General features: G+C 39.3%; 1 protein-coding gene across 1 annotated transcript in view; it reads left to right on the plus strand.

Moving 5' to 3' along the window:
- The window catches only part of NLK (nemo like kinase), a 146,825-nt gene that overhangs the window by 100,047 nt on the left and 22,104 nt on the right, over positions 1-24,674 (plus strand). Inside the window, exons 4-5 of the mRNA XM_030862064.3 lie at positions 21,296-21,402; positions 22,887-22,972. Of these exons, the coding sequence (XP_030717924.2) occupies positions 21,296-21,402; positions 22,887-22,972 (193 nt within the window). The remainder of the gene's footprint in view (positions 1-21,295; positions 21,403-22,886; positions 22,973-24,674) is intronic.

The following is a 24,674-nucleotide window of genomic DNA, read 5'->3' on the forward strand; positions in this document are numbered from 1 at the left end:
GGTAGATAACTTGATCAAGGTCACTTAAAAATGATAGAGCTGGGATTTGAACCCATGTTGTCTGGTCCAATGGGCCAAGAGTGCTCTTAACCCACTGATGCCTCTTAATGTTTTCCCTCAAGAACAATGTTTCCCTCAAGTCTGTGGGATGAGATAAGATGTAAAGAAAAAACTATTATACATGGTAGAATGTGCCAAAAGAATATAGACAGGTGATGTGGGACTTTAAAAGAAAACACAAGACTTCATGGGGGAAAAGACACTTCAGTTGAGTATGGAAGGATGAGAAGGATTTGGATGGGTAACATTGAGGAGGGTGGATATTCCAAATGGAGGGAGTAAGTATCAGCATCTTTTAGGGAATGGCTAGAGTTTAGAATGCACGAATAATGAGAAATTAAGCTAGTTAGGGCCAAGTCATAGAGAGCCTTGAATGTTGAACTAAGGAAATTCATCTTTATTCAGTAGGCATTTTAGGGCCCAATGAAAGATTTTTGTGGTAAGGAATGACGGAATTGGAAGCGTACTTTATAAACTTAACAAAGAATTTCTGTTTGGGTGATGAGAAAGTTCTAGAATTGGATAGTGGTGATAGTTGCATAACATTGTGATTGTGCTTAATGCCACTGAATGGTGCGCGTAAAATTGGTTAAAATGGTAATTTTTATTATGTATATTTTACCAAAAAAATTTTTTTAATTAAAAATACCTTAACAAGGACCTGACTTTTGGGGCTAAGAGGTAGTGACTGCTGTGCACAATATAGTGAAAGGACAGAAGGATTTTTGGCAATTGATTGGGACTTCTTTAGCCATGTACTCAACAGCCTAGGTTGTCGAGTTGATGACTGGTTGGGTATTTACAGAGGCAAGACAAGGAAATGAAGAAATCTGAGGGGCTGCTTAGAACATTACAGAATGGCTGGCCACATCGGTAGAGAAGCAATTGAAATCAGAAGAGGACTTGGCGTACTCTGAGAAAGGGGAGAGGCAAGATCCAAAGACAGATGTTGGGATGACAGCAAAGAGCAGGCTCAGCAGGAGTAGTTGTGTGGTTTGAATATGGAGATTATTCTAAGAAAGGGAGAACAAGTTGTAGTACCTTCAAGATCTCAAGCCACACTTTGAAATGGATGAAGTAGAATAATAATGAAAGTCTTTAGAGTTCAGATGGTTGAGAAACTGAGGGCTAGAGAGAATCTCTACCCTGGCTGCACATCACATTCACCTAGGGAACTTTAAAAAAAAAAGAAAAGAAAAGAAATGAACAGACCCTGCATCCCAGAGATAGATAGATATATATACACACACCACACACACACACACACACACACGTACATATATATATATTCTTAATCTTTTCCATTATGGTTCGTTACAGGATATTGAATATAGTTCCCTGTGCTGTACAGTAGGACCTTGTTGTTTATCCATTCTATATAGAATAGTTTACATTTGCTAGTCCCAAACTCCCAATACAGCCCTCCCTCACCCCACTTTCCCTTGGCAACCACAAGTCTGTTCTCTATCTGTGGGTCTGTTTCTTTTTTGTAGGTAAGTTCATTTGTGTCATATTTTAGGTTCCACATATAAGTGATATCATATCATATTTGTCTTTCTCTTTTGGACTTACTTCTAGTACAATAATCTCTAGGTCTATCCATGTAGCTGCAGATGGCATTCTTTCATTCTTTTTTATGGCTGAGTAATAGTCCATTTTGTGTGTGTGTGTGTGTGTGTGTGTGTGTACCACATCTCCTTTATCCATTCATCTGTCGATGGCCATTTAGATTGTTTCCAAGTCTTGGCTATTGTAAATAGTGCTGCTGTGAACATGGGGGAGGGGTGCGTGTATCTTTTTGAATTATAGTTTTGTCAGGATATGTGTCCAGGAGTGGGAGAGTGGGATTGTTGGACCATATGGCAACTGTATTTTTAGTTTTTTAAGGAACCTCCATACTGTTCTCCACAGTAGGTGCCCCAGCTTACATTCCCACCAACAGAATAGGAGGGTTCCCTTTTCTCCACACCCTCTCCAGCATTTGCTATTTGTAGACTTTTTTTTTTTTTTTTTTTGCGGTACACGGGCCTCTCACTGCTGTGGCCTCTCCCGTTGCGGAGCACAGGCTCCGGACGCGCAGGCTCAGCGGCCATGGCTCACGGGCCCAGCCGCTCTGCGGCATGTGGGATCTTCCCGGACCGGGACACGAACCCATGTCCCCTGCATCGGCAGGCGGACTCTCAACCACTGCGCCACCAGGGAAGCCCTGCAGACGGACTCTTAACCACTGCGCCACCAGGGAAGCCCCCCGTAGACTTTTTAATTATGGTCATTCTGACCAGTGTGAGCTGGTGCCTCATGGTAGTTTTGATTTGCATTTCTCTAATAATTAGCAATGTTGAGCACCAGAGATTCTGATTTAATTGGTTTGAGTTGGATCCTAGGCATCAGTCAGTTTTTTTTTTAAACTTCCCTCCAGTGAACTTAATGTGGCCTCGGGGTTGGGATCCACTAGACTAAAGCTCTGGAATGATTCTCGGTATGAATGTTGAAGTTACCAGTGACCACCTAGGAGAATTTGAATACTCAAATGTAAACTAGCTTTTTGTGTCATGTAGCTAAAATCAGGATTGTTGTATAGGCTGCTAGAAAAGACAAGGATGCGAGAATGTGGAATTAGCTTCTGTTGTATATTTTTTAAGAGGTTTTTGAGCATAGCAGTGGGACCAACCATAGCCTGGAAAGGGTAGGAGAGAAGAAGGCAGCTTACTCCTTCTCTACTTATCAGCTTTTTTTTTTTTTTTAATTTATTTTTGGCTGTGTTGGGTCTTCGTTGCTGCTTGCGGGCTTTCTCTAGTTGCAGCGAGTGGGAGCTACTGTTCGTTTCCTTGTGAGGTCTTCTCATTGCAGTGGCTTGTCTTTGTTGCAGAGCACGGGCTCCAGGAGTGCGGGCTTCAGTAGCTGTAGCATGCGGGCTCAGTAGTTGTGGCTCGCAGATTCTAGAGCGCAGGCTCAATAGTTGTGGTACACAGGCTTAGTTGCTCCACGGCATGTGGGATCTTCCCGGACTAGGACTCGAACCCGTGTCCCCTGCATTAGCAGGCAGATTCTTAACCGCTGCGGCCACCAGGGAAATCCTGTTCCTTGGCTCTTAATGTCTGCGTTTGTGTATACACGTGCATTTATTTGCTTTGGAGGGCTGTGATGATGGAAGATTAGTAATCCCAGGCTCTACCACCTACATTTGACAGACACAGAAGCTTGCCTTTGCCTTCTCTAGGGTACTTTGGGAAGAAAAGAGCTGAGGTTTGAAATAACGTAATATTTTCTAGGATGCTTTTTCTGTTTCATTGCATTTATGGTTATAGCCTTAGTGACAAGGACTCAGCCAACAAAATTTTCTGGGCCATGACAGGTTATATAGAATAACAACTTTCCAGGGGTTTTTTCTTTTTTTCCGGTGGCAGAATAGACTTTTTTCTTTTTTTAGTCAATTTTAAATCGCAAATTAAAGGTAGTTTTTATTTTTTGATTTTTGATATTCTATACAACAAATTAGTTATCTTAAAAAGAAGAGGAATTTGCCTTAGCCTGGGAAAGAGATTGTTATAGTCAAACATTTTAACACCATGACCTTTTATTCCATTGATTTCTATAGAGAAGCACCGGCATGCTTCAGAAAAGGTCAGTGATTCTAATTGAAGCACACACCAATTTTTTTCTGGTTGCAAAGACGCCCATGGTTTTTGTTGCAAAGAAGATGATGAGATTTAGGGCTGACCATTTGTTACCAGAGAAAGCAATTTTCTCTGTGATGCATTGCTGTTTTTCTTTCACATGGAAAGCATTGTTTGAAATCAACAATACCCATAAACCGGATTTTCATTATCCATGCTATTTAATGCCCTCGTTTTTATTTCATAGGCAGTTATATATCTGAGATCGAGGTTGAAATTTCCCTCCTCTGTGGACCTGATTTTGGAAGAAAAAAATGTGAGGAAAAGGATACTGTTAAGTCTCCCATATTTATGGTTGTGAGATTTTTCCTTCCAACAGGAATGGCAGGATTTCAGAATTAGTGCTTAATGTGAGTTTAAGAATATTTTAACTGTCATTCTTGGACTTTTCATATAAGAGAATCTGTGGCTTCAGGAATCAGACTTGGGTATCTACATACTATAGTTTATTAAACCAAAAATTCGCCATGTCCTTTTGGAAAAATCACCTGATTTTCATATTTGTTTTAACTCATATTGCATAAAGATGAAGACTTTAAAACAAATAGTTGTAAAACTGTTGACCAACATGGATGGCTCCTACTTGATAAATATTTAATATTGCAAGATTTCTTCTTTATAATTTGGTTTAGTGTTGGTCTCTGTCCAGAATGAAATGGAAGAAAGAATTGTCCAGTTTTTAATATCTGAAGTCAGGGATTAAAATTGTGTTTTCAGAGCTTTCTGTCTATATTCATTCTGTAGGAAATAATTTGATACAGCAGGTTCTCCATTTTCTTCTCCCAACCCAGCTAAACCAGTTAAATACGCTTATTTTGCTATCTGAAGGCTTTTAACGCATCATTAATAGTTTCTCACACAACCTCAGTTGCTGATTGCACATAGAACATTAAATGTGTTCTCAGACTTCAGTTCAGTTAGGCAGACAGGTCAGCCGCTATAGTTCGGAACTCTAGATGGCCAGAGTTTTTGAAGCTGATAGGTAGTTTTTTTACGTAAGACCACATCACAGATTTTCACATATATGCACAACTTGAGCTGTCCAGAATGGTTAGCTCTCTGTTATTAAAGTACTTATATAGCAGTGCTTTCTTATGAAATATTTGCATAGCCCTTATCAATAGCAATCATTTATTCATAATAGTTTATAAATTCTCCTGGTTTTTACTGACTGTAGAAGCTGGGTAATGAATCAGCTTTATTCTCTTTTGTCTGAGAGGTGGAAACAATATAAGTTATAGACTGATTGGCAGGCCTGAACATGGTAATATGGAAAATTGCCTTCATTACATATTCTTCGAGGATTGTTATATTAGGAAATTGACCACCAAGTATCTCCCTTTCTTCTCCTTACAAAGCCTTGGTGGCTCCTCCAATACATGTTCTTGATGTTGGAGCCTACATAACAGCACTCTAAAATCAGTGCCGTCTGCACTCCTTCTGCTTGCCATGCTCTCATCATCCGTTAGTTCTGCTGCCTGACAAGAGCAGTCTTGAGTTTGGTGACTTACTATCACATCATGAAATGGGAACAAGCTCCTTATCCTCTGTTTATTTCAAAATCTTTATCATCAGTTCAGGGCCGACCTAGTCAGCATTCTGCTAGCTTGAGGTAATAGAAAATCTATCGTAGTGGCAAAGAGCATGGAGTCTGGAACCAGACCACCTAGATTTGAATCGCAGCTTTGCCTCTTACTACCTGTATTTTCTGTGGTTTTTTTGGTTTTTGGTTTTTGGCTGCGTTGGGTCTTTGTTGCTGTGCACAGGCTTTCTGTAGTTGTGGCGAGTGGGGGCTACTCTTTGTTGTGGTGCGCAGGCTTCTCATTGCGGTGGCTTCTCTTGTTGCGGAGCACGGGCTCTAGGCTTGCAGGCTTCAGCAGTGGTGGCATGCGGGCTCAGTATTTGTGGCTCACAGGCTCAGTAGTTGTGGAGCACGGGCTTAGTTGCTCAGCGGCATGTGGGATCTTCCAGGACCAGGGCTCGAACCCGTGTCCCCTGCATTGGCAAGCGGACTCTCAACCACTGCACCACCAGGGAAGTCCAACCTGTGTTTTCGTGGGCGAGTTACTTAACCTCTCTGTGCCTCAATTTCCTGGTTAATAAAATGAAAATTATAATAGTACCTACCTCATAAAGTTATTTTGAGGAATAAATTGGGATAGTTAAATAGACTTAGAACAGTACCTGGCACTTAATAAGTGCTATAAAAGTAGTAAGGGAAGGCCTTACAGAGGAAGTAGAACTTAGTGAAGCTGGAAGACAATAGGAACTCCTATGAACTTTGTGATGCAAACAAAGTGTGCCAAGCCAGCTACCAACAGATGGCATTAGCAAGTACTCATCACAAACAAATGGACTTTCATAATGGTCTGTCAGTAACAAACCTAGCCTAGTTATAGAAAGATTTTTTGTCTTAATAATAAGATGTGAACTGTTAATGAGGAATGGGTTGTCAACCTCAGTACCTCATATTCCCTTACGTGGCCTCCTCTTAACCAGAAAATATATTCTATATACAACCCACTAGCAGCTCCAAGCCTTCCATCCAGACTGCATCCACATTATATCTTTCTTACTACTTTTTCTTTTTCCATTACCTTAACCAAACCTTTCTTATTAATTAGAAAGATAAGACCTAATCTCCTCCTTCAACCTGCAGTCCCAGAACCACTCCCCTTGTTATGCCCTAAAGTAGTGGTCACATCTCCTAGTAGCGGTCCCTTCCTGACTGCACAAAGATTACCTTGGCCTTAGTGTACTAGCAAATCTGAGGTTGTTTTAAAAGAACTGTTTAAAGTTCCAGCTCACAGTTGGAATTTTTTTCCCTCTGCTTTGAAGAGAGTCACTATAGTCAGAGCAACTTATTCACACCAGCTCTTTGAAACATGTGTGTTTCAGGTGAAGCCAAAAAAGTCTAAAGCTAGAATCTAGTCTTTTCACCTCTATTACAAAATAAATATACCTCTAAAACTTCCCAGCTGGTGGGAATGAAATGCTTATCAGACTTCCCAACTAATAGAGGGTAATAATGAATAACAACAAAGCCATACCTAAATAACCCCATTATCATTCTCTTGAACTGGTTAACCTTCTGATTATTAGCCTCTTGACACACTTAATTCAGGTGTGAGAGTTTAGGGGTGCTCGTAGGACTATTTATTTGATCTTTTTGTCCTATCCCACTGTTCTGACTTTATTTCTATTTTTTAAGGTTGGTAGACACCAGGGAGGCATGTGTTACATGCCCAGAGGTTTCAGAAGCCACTAAATATATCAGGCCTGCCTTAATTGGAGGATATGGGGAAGCAGTGGGGCTTTTAGCCACTTCATAGACCAGCTGAGTTTCCAGCTACCAACTCAATTTATTTGAGAGCAGTACTTCAAGGAACTTAATAGACCTACAGTGCACTAGCACAAATCTGTATTTTAGCCGGAGTACAATTTATTTATGTACTACTTATTATATTGGTTTTCTCTCTGTATATATATGAATGTCATTATTAAAATTAAGAGCACTGAATTGTTGGTGATAGGTTTAATAATTATGTGTTTTATTGACAGTTTTCCTCGTACTGCTACATCACTTAGGGGTGGCAAGAGAACCCAGATGGTAGATAATAGGATTAGGTTGAAGTGGCATTTTTCCAAAGGAAATATGATATGCATGAGCCAAGCAGAGTTTTGTTTCATGTGTGTGTTGTTTTGGATATGTGGAATACTAATCAGGGGAAACCAGTATGATAGCTAATGTGTACCACCCTGAGCTCAGACTGAGAAACTCTTCAGGTTACTAGAAGCCCTTTACCAAAACCAGGAGTCCCCTGTGTGGAGGTCTCACAGAGATTAACACTTTTAATTGCTCCCTTGAGTTTCCAATCTGTCCAAAACCAACTCTAGTTCTTTCTCAAAAGTAATATACAGTATGCCCTGTAGAAAACTTTTCTTGGTCTAAGAAAAGGGTTTTTGTCCTCTTATGAAGGAATGTGACTATCACAAATGGACATACTGTTTTTTGGTGCCAAGAAAACTAGTACATGAGACCCCATTAATAAGAAGTGAATATAATTTTCCTTTTCAGCAGTGATACCCTTTTGAAATTCTGATCTTTCTTTTTAAGATCAGTACCTTAAAAGAGCTTTTTAAATTGGTTGCCTGTTTTGCGTGTGTTTGTTGTTTTTACTTATTTCCTTTGGCTTTTTCTTAGGGTGGGGGGGAGGGATGTTAGGAGGAGATAAGAACATAGTCACATGTGTTCTTCCCATAACAGTGGTGATGATGGTAGCAGCAGCTTCCACGTAATCACTCTTCCCTATGTGCCAGGCATTTATGTGTGATTCACGTACAATATCTAAACCTGGCAGTAACCCTGTGTAGTAGGTTGTGCCTCTTTCTTTGTTTTTATTTTCATTGTGCCTCTTTTATAAAAGTAAAAACAAACTCAGAGAAGTTATTTAACTTGCCTAATGTTACCAAGCTAGTAAGTGACCGAGTCGAGATTCTAACCTGGTCTTTGATTCCAAAGCCTACACCACACTGCCTAAACCCGTTTAACTCATTTTAAAAATATGCTCTCTTCTTAAGTAGAATTATTTTGTTCACATTTTTTGAGGTTTCATCTTTTGAAAGACAGAGCACAGGTCAAGAACAAAAGCTGGGATTTAGCAGCAACTCCTCTGTGTACCAGCTATGACCTCTGGCTAGTTCCTTCACCTCTCTAAACCTCTTCACTTATTTGTGTAATGGGAATCTTAATAGGACTTACTTAGAGTAATTAGGGGTAGATAAGGCAAATTAAGTTTAAGCTGGAAGTCTGACACATAGAAAACTCTCAATAAATACCAGCTATTTTTTTTTTGATCAAGCTTCTGTGGCTGTGTACATTAAAATCTTTTTGCTTCCTTCTTGTTTTCTCTACCTGATTTTTACACATCAATCTCAGGCTTCTTCTAATCTCTTGAATGTTGCCTTGCATTCATCCATCTTTTTTCTCTGTTTTGTCATTGAGTTAGCATGCTCTCTACACCCACTTGGTACCTAGTCAGTATTTATTGATGCGAATGATGGTGGTTAAACAAAGCTGCTGTTGGCACCAGTCCTGCAGCCTCTGTGACTGCCTGCCTGAGTAATCATGACTCCTAAAAACAGAAAAGGACTCAATCATCTTACTCATAATTGAAGGTCAGAATTTGATGTCAGCATTTGTTTCTGTGGTGATTATGTAGCTTTTTCTGCAGAATTACTTGACAGTTGGAGTAGCCAGGCTTTCTGGCATGAGGCTGATTATGATGCATTCTTAAATTACTTCCTAAAATAGATGCAGCATCATAAAGGTGGGTTAAACAAATATTGATTGTAGTACAGATTTGTTTTAATTGGAGCAAGAGGTCAGGGGAGGCTTACCATTGAGGGTAGTTGACTGCCAGGCTCTATATCCATCTACATTAGTTCCCTAGTCATCTTGCCCATAATCCTTTCTTGCATCAAAGAAAATTGTACAAAACTGTTTTTAATCCCAAACACTCCTCCCTTTTCTCTGCCTTTCTGGTATCTCTAATACATTCCTACCTCATTTCTTTGATTGATCCTCAGAAGATTTCTTATTTTTGCTTTTTCCTGCTTCAACCTCTGTTCTCCATGAACACATTTTACTCCTCAGCAACCTTTGTGGGAGTCTAGCAGGGTGTCATGCATATTATATTTGGACTCTATGCACTAACAACTCAGCTCTTGACACTGATGTGCATTATTCTAAAGAACATATCAGTAAGGTTGAATTTATAACTCATTAATGGTTATAAATGACATGCTTCCATAATTTCAAAATCCAGATTTTTTTTTAATAAAAGAAGGAAAGAATGGGAAAAATATTTAATAAAAAATAAAAACTTTGTGCAAGAAAAAGAAGATTGTAACCAAAAGCAAAATTAACACCCCGGGCTTCCCTGGTGGCGCAGTGCTTGAGAATCCGCCTGCCAGTGCAGGGGATGCGGGTTTGTGCCCCGGTCCGGGAAGATCCCACATGCCACTGAGCGGCTGGACCCGTGAGCCATGGCCGCTGAGCCTGCGCGTCTGGAGCCTGTGCTCTGCAGCGGGAGAGGCCACAGCAGTGAGAGGCCCGCGTACCGGAAAAAAAAAAAAAAATTAACGTCCCATCTGTGGCAGATTTCATTTAGTAGAGACTTGTTTATTTCTTACCATATCTAATGTAATATAATATATAAACTTATATTTTCAATTTAGATCTCCAACCAAAGCCTGTCCTATATTTCCAGCAATCTCTAGTTCAGAGATTTTTCTAGTTGTTTTTTTTTCTTTTTTTCCCATTTTCTTCTCAAGGACTACTAGCCCAACCCTCTACCCCACCACACACAAAAAGTTAGCTGGGACTTCTTTATATGTACACAGACGTGCGCGCACGTGAATTTTTAAAATTCTCCTTATCCGTTAAGAAAAAAATAGGGAATATGAAGCTATGCAAGTAAGCATACGTGATTCATAGGTACAGGAAAATGTTTATTGAATTGTCAATTTTAGCTTTGTAATTTGACTAAGAAGGGTGGAAGGGGACTTCCCTGGCAGTCCAGTGGTTAAGACTCCACCCTTCCAATGCAGGGGGCATGGGTTTGACCCCTGGTCGGGGAATTAAGATCCCACATGCCACACGGAGTGGCCAAAAATAAATTTTTTTAAAAAAAGAAAGAAAAAAGGGTGAAAGGAATAAGACTTGAAGGAAGGAACTCAGGAGGTAGAAAGAGACAGAGGCAAAGAAAGTATAAGGTAGAAAAACTTGCCTCTATGATTTTTTTTTTAACCCTTGTATTATTTTTCAGTTGCTGGTCAAAGGAGTATCATTATTTAGCCTGTCCACCTGACATTCCTTCACCCCCAGCCTAGATCTGTTGCGTGGGAGTAGTTCCAGGCTGTTATGCGGATTAAATGAGGTGACCTATGTTAAAAGTGGCACATAGTAGGCTCAAAAATATTTTTCACCAAACTGAGATCATACTTCAGCAAACGGTGGGATTGCTTCTTATTTGAGGTTGTGGCCTACTAGTAATAGAACTAAGACTACAGATCCTAGAAGAAATTAAGAAGAGTACTTGTGTGGATTTGGGCAGTTACTTCAGACATCTTCGGATTCAGTTCCTTCCAAAAGGAAAGACTAAAACTCAAAAAGAGAACAAGTAGTCTCTAGAATAATCTACCACTTGTGCTGTGAGAACTCATAGAGATAATTCGTATAAAGTGCTTAGAAAGTGCCTGGCACATAGAGAAAGGTCAATAAGTGTTAGTTGCTTTTATTTTTGTTATTTCTCATGTGTTTTTAAAAAGGTCTTAAGGTGAACCATTTTAGGAAACCTAAGGAAAGTATGTATGTGTTTTTATAGATATAGGCAAATTGCCAATTAGAATGTGCATCTAATCAGAAGTTCAGTAGGAGCTGAAGAACTCTTGATGGTTTCTCACATGTTTAACTAAAGATTTAAATCTCTGTAGTTATTGGAATTTAGCAATTCTAATAATTTAGAGATTTATCTTTTTAGAAGAATATTTCTTGGTTGTGCTACTTTGTTTCTCTTACTCCTGTTGGCTGTGTGATGGCAAATCTGGCGTATTCAATCCCAAAGCAGTGCCTAAGGGGCTTTATGAGATTAACAGCCATAACACTGTTGTGATATTTGAGTGAAGCTGTTGTAATTGCTTGTTTAATTGTCCATCTCCCTTGGTGGGCTATGAACTCAGTGACAGCAGTGACATTCTTATAGACCATCAAATTTCCAGTGTCTAGAACGGTGTCTAGCACATGCTGCTGTTGAGAATATTTGTTGAAGAACAAAGAGAGTGACTTCCCATTTGAAGACACATGGCAAGGGAGGGATCCTGAAAGCCACATCATGTATTGCTGTACTGATTTTCTGATTTTTGCTTGGAACCTGGTTTTTGCAACATGCAAATAATGTCAGTCTTATGGATTTCATTTTCTCTCTTGATAGTGAACAGAGTGAGGCAGAATTTCATGGAAAGGGTCAGTCTTAGAAATCATGACAATCTGGGTTTGAATCCGAGCTCTGTGTCAGCAGCTTAACCTGTCCCAGCCTCAGTGTGCTCATATCTTAATAGAAATAGTTACAAATTAGGTATTGTTAGTGAGGATTAAATGAGATGACATATAAAGTGGCACATAAGTAGCTTCAACAGAAAGTTAGCTTCCTTTCTCCTTTTCTTCTCCTCATAGCGCATAATTAAAAGTAATTCAGCTATTCTTTATTTCAAAGTAATCTGCATGTTGTGGTGACATTTGGTTAAGAAATGGGAATAGTAGGCAAGCTGCTATGGGAAGCAGCTTGGTGGGGTAGAGAGAGCACTAGACTAGGAGTCGGGACTGAATGTGACCTTGGGTAAATCATATGACCTCTCTAGCTGAAGTTTGTGTTTCTCTTAAGTGATATTCCCCATTGACTAATAATTGAGAAAGCAGCAAAGGGACTATTTTGTACCCTGTTATATATAAAGAAGCTTCTGAAATGTCAGTATTACCAAAACAAAAAACCATACACAATTAACTCTTTAAAACAACACAGAAACGTTTGTGTCTCTTGGGCACCTGAGGCATCGAGAGCTGCCATACCCCCCCACCGCCGCCCCCTTGCATTTGTAATTGTTAATTTGCATCTTTCGTTTTTCTGAAGCAAATCAGTACATTTTGAAATCCATATTTCATGGAGCTACTTAACTAATTGCTGCAATCAGCAGCAATTTATTTTATAGCAGCGCTGTTCAGATCGCTCTGAGGTTAGCATACCATGCACAGTGTGTTTTTTACAACCATATTTTTAATGATGAGTTTTAATAAGGGAAAATGGTTAATCTGCTGATATTCTCCTGAAAGTCCTAACTTTGGTCCTGTGTTTTACCTTTACCCAATGCTAACTTAAAAGGCCACAGCAAAGTCATTGACCCAGTGGGTGCACCGGCTGTCGGAGAGGCTGTCCCATTTAGAAGGACGGGAGAGGGAAAGAGCACCCTGTTTTTCTTCTTGTTTGGAGACCCTCATTAAATTACTCAGAAACAATAATCAGATAGCTGCTGTTCAAGTTAATGGCACCTCTGCGTCCCTGTCAAGAGAGCTTTATTTAATGCGCAACAGACCTGGAGTGATGCAGGTGCCTTTTCAGGCCCTCATTTAATTTAAGCTGCTTTAGTTGGCATGGCAACTAGTTGAGACATCTGGGAGACATTATGCTAGGGATTGAGACTTCAGAGGATTTCTGCTAGAGCAAAGCAGAAACCTTATCATAAAGTGGTGTGTGTTGCTTCTAAATTTCTGCAGCTATATTGTTAAATCTCCAAATTCAGGAATTGTATTTTCCAGAGAAATAAAATTTTTTAAGGTTGGCCTGGTCGTTGGCTTGTTTTCTGTGAAGAAAAAAATGCTTTATTCGTGAGGTGAAAAATATTCATTTCAACCCTGAAGAATTTACTTTGCTAAACTAAAGTTTGACAGAACTTACTCTCTGCAGAGTGGCTGTTTTAATCACTTTGTAAAAATCATACATTTAAAATTTATCAGACTTTTTTTTTTTTTTTTTTTTTTTTTTTGCGTTACGCGGGCCTCTCACTGCTGTGACCTCTCCCGTTGTGGAGCACAGGCTCCAGACGCGCAGGCTCAGCGGCCATGGCTCACGGGCCCAGCCGCTCCGCGGCATGTGGGATCCTCCCAGACCGGGGCACGAACCCACGTCCCCTGCATCGGCAGGCGGACTCTCAACCACTGCGCCACCAGGGAAGCCCTATCAAGACTTTTATGTTTAAAAGATATTAGAGGAGGGGAAAGCATCTCTGCACAAAGGTAAACAAAATGGTCAAGGTAGACAGGGCTGTATGTGGTTTTGCCCTGGACTTTCTGGTTAAATTAAGAGTTTATTTTAAAAAAAAAAAAAAAGAGTTTATTAACCTACCTTCATTTTTTTTTAACCCAGCATGTCATCTTCTCAAGAAGCAGAGATGTGAAAGTAACACTCTTCTAAACTCTTCTTAAATATTATAACAGGAGATTGAATGAAAGGTTTTTTAAATTCACAGATCCTAAGGACAGTAACATAGTAATCTAGTTATTTGCATTTAGCAGAGGGAATACCTGCTGGTTTATATTTTGTAAGAAACTGTGCACATATGTATGGGCTCTTAGTATAGAAGAATTGACTTACCACTTGAAATCATTCATTTTGAATGCCTTGTTTTTCGGGGGTTTTTTGATATCTGGTAATACTTTGCTCTGTGTTAGGTTGAACAATGTGAAATTACTATTTTTGGTGGTCAAAATGGTCCAACATTGTCAGTTCAAATCCAACAGGTCTAGGATGTGAACAACACCCTGATCTGGAAATATATGTTTCGTAATGCTAAGTGAAACGTAAGAGTTTTTTCTGAAATTAGTAATTATTTATAAAATATCTGATTAGAACAGTACCCATTCCAGCCAGACAGTGTTTTGATTTTCCCTTTTCTTTGAAAATATAGTCACTGTTAGAAGAAAGCATATGACATTATTTCATACTTATTCTCTGTTTTTGGCTTTTGTATCAATTCGTTCCTTTTATAAGTCAAAGCAAGATTTTTCAAGTGCCAGCCCTGAGAATTCAACCTGATAACTTGAAAATTAAGATGTTTTCTCTCTGCTGTTTGCATGCATACCAACTGTCACCAGTAACAGTAAAGATTCTGGAATCGCAACTTGGCTACCTGTTTTATACAGATATGTAAGGCAGAATAGAATATAACCTGGTCTTCACTTCCATGCAAGAACTTTTCAATCCTGGCAGGAAGAAAAAATTGTCAATAAACTCAGAAGACATGGCTGCCATCCCATACAGATGAGTACTCTCTTTAGGAATTTTTTTTCCCTGAGTAAAACTGCAAGTTGATATTAAGTTGATAGTACTTAATACAGGGATAGCAGTTGTGAAGTTTTTCTGGTTTTGTTCTGTTGTTCTGTCTTGGTTTTTTTCCTGTGTAATGTTCCTTTGTTTTCGTCCCTTGAGATTTCTGGAACCAACTCAGGAATATTAGGACTTCTGATTAAGGCTTAATGGTGCAAATAGAAGTTTTTTCCTGTCTCTATCCTATGATTAAGATTTCCTAGTGGGAAAATTTTTTAGTATATACAAGAGGGTTAATATCCTTAATATGTAAGGCACTTTTACAAATAAATTATCACCCCAGTAGAAAATTGAGTAAAGAAAAGAAACAAGTCTCTCTCTCACTCTTTCTGTCTTTTTCCCTCTCTCATACTCACACATATATATGGCCAATAAACATGTAAACAGTTTTCAATCTGAAAACACAGTTGATAGAACACAAATCTTTACTGCCAGTTCTTCCTGAAGCCCCCCTAAAATGTCAGTAAAGGGTTAGGAACTCAAACTAGAAGAGGCAGAAACCTCTGCTGGCAGTAATGAGAACCCAGAAACAAGTTAGTTCTTGCTCAGAACATCAGAGCAGCTCAGGGTTTGGAGGCATCAAGTATCTCAGAAAGTAGGGGTGCAGGTAGGCCTAAACACAGAATTGGTTGCAAGCCTGTGTAAGAAGTAGTAAGATGTTCAAATGTTCAGATCGTCTCCTATTCCGCAGGAGACCGTATAATGCTTTATTTCCTGGAGACAGCATGAACGGAGCTGTGGTGTCTTTGGCCCCATCCCCCACTGATACAGAACACTGGCAACCTGGCCTGTGCCCTCCAAGACAGAAGTTTGGAGGGCTCTTCTCTAGAGAAATGGATTAACCCAAGAGAGAGGATCTATACGTAATTGAGGATCCTTTGTGAAACAAAATTAAAGCTCTATGCCGCCGCCCCCCACACAAAGCTACATTACAGTCAAAACAGTAATAACCTGGGCTTCCATGGTGGCACAGTGGTTGAGAGTCCGCTTGCTGATGCAGGAGACACGGGTTCGTGCCCCAGTCCGGGAGGATCCCACATGGCGCGGAGCGGCTGGGCCCGTAGGCCATGGCCACTGAGCCTGCGTGTCTGAAGCCTGTGCTCCGCAATGGGAGAGGCCACAACAGTGAGAGGCCCGCGTACTGCAAAAAAAAACAAAAAACAACAACAGTAATATCCTAAAGGCCAATTGGTAGGAGATTGCTTAAGTCATGCCATATTACATAAATTGGAATACTATTTAAGCACTTTTTTTGGGGGGGGGGCCATGCGTTGGGTCTTCATTGCTGCGTACAGGCTTTCTCTAGTTGCAGCGAGCAGGGACTACTCTTCGTTGCGGTGCGCGGGCTTCTCATTGCGGTGGCTTCTCTTGTTGCGGAGCATGGGCTCTAGGCACGCTGGCTTCAGTAGTTGTGGCTCGCGGGCTCTAGAGCACAGGCTCAGTAGTTGTGGCACACAGGCTTAGTTGCTCCGTGACATCTGGGATCTTCCCGGACCAGGGCTCGAACCTGTGTCCCCTGCATTGACAGATTCTTAACCACTGCGCCACCAGGGAAGTCCCTATTTAAGCACTTTAAATGATAGAAAAGAATTGTATACCATGGAAAGATATTCACAAGATATTTTAAATTAAAAAATATATATGTATGTGTGTGTGTATATATATATGTATATAATATGATCTACTTTGTCACGATAATTCCACTACAAGGAATATATCACTAGGAAATAATCAGATTCACATAAAGCTATATATGTAGGATATTTATCTCATGGTTATTTAAAATAGTTTAAAAAATTAGAAATAACTTGGATTTTCAACAATGACAGATTGGTTAAATGAATTATAAATATATCCATACATTAGAACCCTCTACAGTAATAAAAATTCTGCAAGAAAACAGGCAGCAAAGCCATGTGTATGCTATAATCCCAGTTTTAAAAATACAGATAGGTATGCATACACAACATTTACATGAAGATATTATAGGTTAATTCAAAGAGGTAGGATTCTATGTAGTTTTTATACTCTTTGGCTTCTTTGTATTTCCCTGATGAATTTTTGTTTTTTAACTATTTTGGAAAATTTTTTAAAATACACAAAAGGAGAGACAATAGTATAATATCTATCATATACACAATACCCAGCTTCAGCAATTACTAATCATTTTGCCAGTCTCATTTCCTTTTTATTGAGAGGAGGGGGAAAGGAGAGCTGTATTATTTTAAAGTAGATCCCAACTATCACATTATTTTACCTAAAAATACTTAAATATGCAATTCTACCTGGTAAGGGCCTTAAAAACAACCATCATAACCTAATAAAATTAGCTAATTCCTTACTATCCCCTGATTGCCTCAAAGATCTCATTTTTTAATCAGGTTTGTTTGAATCAGGATCTAAACAAAGTACATATATTGCATTTGGTTATTATATTTCCTGAGACTTTTTATCCCAAACATTCCTCCCTTCCCTTCCCCTCACAACCCCCCCCTTTCTTTCTTTCTTTCTTTCTCTTTCTCTCTTTCTCTTTCTTTCTTCCTTCCTTCCTTCCTACCTTCCTTTCTCTCTTTCTTTCTCCCTCCCTCCCTTTCTTTCTTTCTTTCTTTCTCATTGATTTTTTTGGGGATATTTTTCCTGGAGAATGATCCACGTTGTGTGTTTAGCTGATTGCTTCCTCATGATGTCTTTTTATTTCCCATATTTCTAGTAAACTGATAATTAGAACTAGAAGATTGATTATGTTGTTTTTTAAGACATGAATATTTTCTAGGCAGTGGTGTGTATAATCATAGGGACATAATATCTTGTCCCACAATAAGTGCTGCTAAGATTGAGTGGTGGATTGAGTTGATGTGGGTCTCATTCCTTTCAAGTGGTTTTAGCAACCATTGATAATTGGTACCTTAGATCCACGGTGTCATAGAGGTTGCAAAACAGTGATTTTTTTCCCCTAATCTTTCATTACTTCTGTATTTATTAACTGAAATTCTTCTATAAAGAACACTGAACATTTAGTATATTTTATTAGAGTTTTTTTGTTTTTTTTTTTTTTTGCGGTACGCGGGCCTCTCACTGTTGTGGCCTCTCCCGTTGGGGAGCACAGGCTCCAGACGCGCAGGCTCAGCGGCCATGGCTCACGGGCCTAGCCACTCCGCGGCATGTGGGATCTTCCCAGACCGGGGCACGAACACGTGTCCCCTGCATCGGCAGGCAGACTCTCAACCACTGCGCCACTAGGGAAGCCCTATTAGAGTTTTTTAAAATATAACTCAAAAGAAAAGAAGGTAAAATCCTAAATTGTGTAGGGCCACTGAAACAATTTAAACATAGTCAATTTCACTATTATGTAACCTTAGGCAGGTTACTTGCCTTCTGTTAGCCTCAATTTTCTCATCTGTAATTGGGGATACCACTGCCTATCTTGTAGGATTGCCATGGAAATTAGATGAGATGATATATTTAAAATACTTAATGGAGTGGCTAATACCTAGTAGGTGCTCAATATATATTCATTCATTCAACAGATATTTACAGGGGACTTACTATATGTAGGCATTGTTTCTTCTGAGACTTTTGGATAGACTTGTGAACAATACAGAGAAAAAACCCTTGCCCTCATGGAGAAGGATTGGAGAGACAAACAATAGATGTAATAAGTAAATTATGTAGGATAAGTACTACAGGAAAAAAGAAAAAGTAGGGTTGTGCAAGGGGGTAGCAATTGGACGAGGAATGCAGGACACATTATTAGAGTAGTCAAAGTTGGCCTCAATCGAAAGATAAAATTGAAGCAAAGATACAAAGGAGGTGAAAGAGTTAGCCAAGTAGATGTCTGGGGAAGCACAGTCCAGGCAGAGAAAATGGAAAGGGCTAAGGTTAGTGTGTGTTTAGCATTTTCAGAGAACAGCAAAGAGGAAAGTGACAGGAGGTTAGAGATGGAAGAAAGCCAGATCATTTAGCGCCCTGCAAGGACATTTTAAGGACTTTGACTTTTCCTCTATATGAAATGGGAAGGTTTTGCAGGAAAGTGACATAATCTGGCTTTCGTTCTAAAGCATGATTATGTGAAGTGCATCTAAAAAATAAGATGAATTGATGAATGGAAAGGGCCATGGTAAATGTGCACTGAAGCAAATATGACAAAATGTTAAGTGTAAATCTAGGTGCTAGGCATATATATGGTGATCACTGTTTAATTATTTCAAGTTTTTTGTGTGTTTGGAAATTGTTATAAGAAAAAAATTTTTTAACTATTAAGGTAACTAAATCTAACCTTGATAATAATATTGTAATTTAACTGATGTATATCATCTTATAGAAAGATTCTAACATGTCACTGAAAACTCCTATAAGGAAATTCTACGTGCCAGATCTCATTTCCTCACTAATTTCTTTGGAAAGAGCCTGGTTAATAAAACCTAACATAAAAATTAAACCTAAGAGGATAAAAAGCTTAAAATTGCATTTTCTATATGATAAAGTGACTCAATATACAGACAAAATATAACAGTGAAAAATGTATTCTGGCTTAGAATTGTTTTAGAAATCTAGGGGTCTTGGGCCAGGCTGGTAATAGTGGACATGATAAGAAGTGGTCTAATTCTGTGGCTAAGTTTTGAAAGAACCAATAGGATTGGAGGCAGAGTGAGAGAGGGATCAAGGTTGACTCCAAGGTCTGTGGTTTGTGGTGTGACCAACCTGCTGGAAAAATAGGTTTGCTGTGGGAAAGCCTACACCTAGAAAGTGTGTGGTGGGGGAAAGATAGAGAATACATCTTGGACATGGTAGTTCGAGCTGTCAATTAGACATCCCATGGAGATGATGAGTAGACAGTTTGATAGACAAGTCTGGACTTAAGGAAAGAAGATTAACTAGAGATACAAAGTTGGGAGTCATCAGCATGGATGTTATTTAAAGTCATGGAACTGGATCCCGTTACCCTAGAGAGTGAGTATCGAAAGAGAAGAGGACCAGGGACTTGCCTGGCGGTCCAGTAGTTAGAACTCTGTGCTTTCACTGCCCAGGGCCCAGGTTCAGTCCCTGGTTGGGGAACTAAGATCCCAAAAGCCATGCTGCATGACCAAAAAAGAGAGAAGAGGACCGAGCCCTGGGGCATTTCAACATTAAGTGCTTGGGAAAGAGCACCAACAAAGGAGGACTGAGAAGAAAGAACCAGAGAGGGAGAAGGAAAGTCAATAGTTGGGTGTCCTGCTAGCCAGTTGAAGAAAATGTCTCAAGGAGGAGGGCGTTTCCAACTATGGTGTGTCGAGTGTTATCAGTTATTCTCCCTTACTCCCAAGTTGTCCCTTTTCCTACCTGTTTTTGCTAAAACATTAAATTAGAAGTGTTTTTAAATCCTTCTCCCCAAATAATAATCACTTACTACAAGAGACTTTTTAAAGCTCATAAGGGTAAGATACAAAGCCTAACATCACTTTTTGAAAATTTAAGTTTTGAAGGCAGATTCCTTCTCATCTTTATTTTTATAAGCCCAGCATTTACCCTTAAAACAAGCATGTAAATGCTGAAACAAGAGCCCCAGGACCTCTTAGTTCATTTATAGCTAGTGGTAAGCACCCTAAGACTACAGCCTCCATAATACCTTTCTGGAAGAAGAATTTTAGGATCTGAGGAACTATGTAAGAAAACAAAATAACTGACATTTTGTCTTGCCTTTCCCTGCTTTGAGGTGCACAGGGCTGGGGAAGCCTTACTGTTTGACTCAGAATGTGAAACTGACTTTTACAAGGTGTCAGAAGAATTTGAATCCTGGTAGGAGCCTCCTAGAGTCAAAGGCCCTCTCCCCTTGACTTAAGGAAGCTTATATTATTTAAATCATAAAGCTTGCCCAGACTTTTAAGGAGTTCTTAACTGCAGGCAGAGTAAGACATGCATCTTTCCTTTTCTAGATAAAGCAAAAGGTGGTGCCTTCACAAGAGTCCTGAATTCCCATCTCCATTGCTCCCTGCGCCCCAGCCTTTGATCATCTGCCTTGTGTTGATTGAGCAAAACCCTGAGGGTATAACAGAGTGCAAAGCATGGGAAGCTTAAAATTTAGTAAGGGAAGTATAAATGTATAAAAAGTTAAATAATAAAAGAATTCAGTTGTGAAGATTGTAGAGAGATTTGGATTTGAACTAACCATTTGCGTATTTTTAGGAGTACCATGATTTATAGAGTAACTTAAGCCACAGTTGATAGGTAGGTTGTCATCTTTTCCATTGGTGCCATGGTGGCCTAGGGTGAGACCAACAACCCTCTCTTGGGGTTCAAAGGACACTCCAGTAACATGTCTGAATAGACCCTCAGACTGGTCTTCACACTCTTCCTGGCCCAGCTGTCACTGACAATATTTACCCTTGGTTTTCTCTTTTATAATGCTAATTATAGTGAAGTCACTTGGTTGTTTACTTCTGCTAACTTTTTAAAATTCTTTAATTTTGGCAGTGTTTTATCTTGTGAGGGCTGGAATTGTCACCTCTTTCATGCTGTCTAGAAGCTTTCTTTCCCTAAGCTTTTTCCAGCCTTAAGAACAGAAGTTATTTAGACCTGGTACCTACTTTGCAGGGATTGGGGGCTGAATTCTCGGAACTCTCCTTAACTTGAAACCTCAAGATATGTTGTCACAGAATTGATGCAGAGTGACCTACATAAAATTATCGTCTCTCCTCAACCACTCAGCTCAGATCATGTCAAAGTTTTTCTTTATCAGATTTTGCGAGGTAAGTTTTTCTTTATGAAGAAAAAGGTAGTGTCACTGTATAAATGAAATGTTTTGCTTTTCATTTGAACTAATCTGACCTTCCAAGGCTTACTTCTTCCCTAACAACTTCTTTCTTTTGACCAAGGTATATTTAATAATTTCTATACTTGATGTTAAATAAGAGGCTTTTAAGGGTAGCCAAGTGGTTCTTATTTTCAGTGATGGAAGAGAAGGGCCTATCTAATTCATTAGGTAGTCGAGGGGGTTAATATAGGGAGGTAAATAAGCAAGATGGTTTGTCAAACAAGAATGCTTTGTCACAAAGTTTCCACTAAACAGCCTTTAGTAGGAGTGTGTGGCTGGCATCAGATGACTAAATTGAAAAGGAACTGTGTTCCCTATGGATAACATACATTCTTCAAGCCAGCAGTAGGTGGGCCTGGCCTGAGTGTTGGCAGGCATGCCTGAGTTCAACTCTAGAAAAGCAAAATGACTCTTCAAGCATGGAGGAGACTGATAGAAACAGCCAGCTAACTAATTCTCTAGCCTGGCTCATTAAAGAGCACTGACTTGACAGAAAAGCGATTTGGGCTGGCATTGTTGGAGCTTCCTCTGGTCATCAGGTGTGTCCTTAAGAATTTTGCCGTTACAAATGGAGAGTTGTTTAAAGCTGAAACAGTTTTCTTACCTAGTAAAGTACTTTTTTTCTCCCACGGGATTCAAAGAATTAAGGCATTCTTTATAAAAATTGACAAGCATCTGCCAAAAGAATTAAAGCACATACAGAGTTAAAGCTAGAAAGTTCACCTTCTATAGATTTGTTGATATTTGGGGATGGGGGTGGGGTGGGGGTAGAGGGGAGATATTGGCTATTGGACCTTTTTTCACACTTGGAAAAAAAAAGGGATTTGCTATATTTTATTCAGAAGACTCAGCCTTGAAGCTGTGATCTTTAGCAGTGCTAAAGCCCACAGTCTTTCAAGATGTCAAAAATATTTTTAAAGTAATTAATTACCCTCTTGATTCTTAGTGGTGGAGAATACTACCAACAAACCTGGGCAAGTTTCTGAATTTTGTCTCATCAGTGAAGATCTGTCCTGGGAAAGGCTCCCTGCTGGTTGATGGGAACTATTTTGTGGGAGCAGCTCACAATCACAGGTTGAGAGTATCAGCAGAGAGCTCCAGTAGCCACACTTGTGAACAATTCAAGGTTATTGGTCTGGTCAGCCTTAACTCCAGTGCTTGGAACACTTGTCTATATACTTAAACCTCAATAATCTTTCGAATTATAGACATTATCTCTAGACTGTGCAAACTTTTGATGACATTTTATAAATTATAGTTTTTTGAGGTAGGGCTAACTCAAGCTTTTAATAGTGTTCATTATGCAGTTATTTAGAGAACAATTTAAAATCCTGTACTCTTGTTTCTATGGTGTTCCCCAAATCATTGGTTGAGTAAAAGGAATTAAGTATCTGCAGTTAAATCTGTTTGTTGTTTCAGGTTTGAAATATCTCCATTCAGCTGGCATTTTACATCGAGACATTAAGCCAGGGAATCTCCTTGTGAACAGCAACTGTGTTCTAAAGGTAGCTTTTCAGTTTATTTAAACATGTAAGAAAAAATTGGAACGTCAAGGCACGTTTAAGAACATGTTTTTGTGAAAGAAATGGTTAAATTTATTTTCATCACTTTACCAAAAATTAAAGAACCCAGTGTTCTCTAGCAATATCACTAGGCATGGACATAGTAACTAATTTGTAGTCTTGGCTCATGGTTTCTTGGTGATATTTTGCACATGTTTTGGAAACATTGGAATTGGAATTTCAGTGTGACTAGAAATAAGAATAGAGAAGGTGATTTCTTTTCAGATTTTTCTATTATAAAGGAAGTGTATATCAGAAGAAAGATTGGAAGACCAGTAAGCTTCTACTTACGTAAGAATCAAGTGTGGCTTTTAAGAAGACTGTCTATATGTTTTTGCACAGCTAACATTTTTATATGCTTTTTGACTGAGGCAGCAAAGTAGGGAAATCGAAACATTTAGAAGTGAAAATACTAAGCCAGGAAAGGGTCCAATGTATTTCCACGGTATACAGTAACCAATTCTCAGTTATCCCTCTGAAGGGGTATTGATTACAGGATTTATTATGGTTAGCAGCCCGCAAATCTCAAGATGTCAATTTCAGTTTTTTATTCTTACCCCAGTACCATCCCCACCCCATTGTCTTTTGTTAGAGTGGCTCACAAATAGCAAAATCCACATGTGTACATACACCCTACCCCTAATAGAGATGTGTATTAGCAGAACTCCTAGTGAGGGGCCCACCATAGTTTTCCCTATCATAGAAATTAGAGATAAGGGCCTTCCTAGAGCTGAGTCATCTCTATGTAAGCAAATTAAAGCTCCTCTTATTTTATGAGTGGCTAAAGTATTATATGGTGCTTCAGTCTACAGTAAATATTCTTAACATTTCAACTGATATATTTGAAAAAGAAAAGAACTGTTTATAGATGTTGTCTTATTTTAAACATTTTTTAAACATATTTTAAAGACTGTCATTAGTACTTAGCTTGTTGGCAAGCTAAACCTTAAAACCAAGTATATAAATGAATTTCAGGGTTTTTTTGTTGGGTTTTTTTTGCGGTACTTGGGCCTCTCACTGTTGTGGCCTCTCCCATTGCGGAGCAAAGGCTCCGGACGCGCAGGCTCAGCGGCCATGGCTCACGGGCCCAGCCGCTCCGCGGCTTGTGGGATCTTCCCGGACCGGGGCACGAACCCACGTCCCCCGCATCGGCAGGCGGACTTTCAACCACTGCGCCACCAGGGAAGCCCAAATTTCAGTTTTATCTTAAATGCTTTCTTTAAACTGTGGGCCAGTTTTCTTCAAAAGCTGATGTTATACTGCTTTTGAATAAAAAATTTCCCTTCACTCTTTCCTTGAAGAACTCTGTTCCTGTTTTAACTCTAGAAAGATTTAAAACCTATTTTTCATATATTCCCTGAAAACAACTAATATTGTAGTTCATTCTTTTGTTTCCACAGAAAATTAATTGTCCCAAAAACCACTAAAGTAAATATTCCTTCTATAGGTCATTTGAGTTCATTCCCCTGCCACCATCACTTTTTAAAAAGAGCCGTAGGGACTTCCCTAGTGGTCCAGTGGTTAAGACTCCACGCCCCCAGTTCAGGGGGCCCGGGTTCAATCCCTAGTCAGGGAACTAGATCCCACATGTGGCAACTAAGACCCAGCGCAGCCAAATAAATAAATATTTTTAAATAAAAATAAA

The sequence above is a fragment of the Globicephala melas genome, chromosome 20 (assembly GCF_963455315.2).
Source record: "Globicephala melas chromosome 20, mGloMel1.2, whole genome shotgun sequence".
NCBI lineage: Eukaryota > Metazoa > Chordata > Mammalia > Artiodactyla > Delphinidae > Globicephala > Globicephala melas.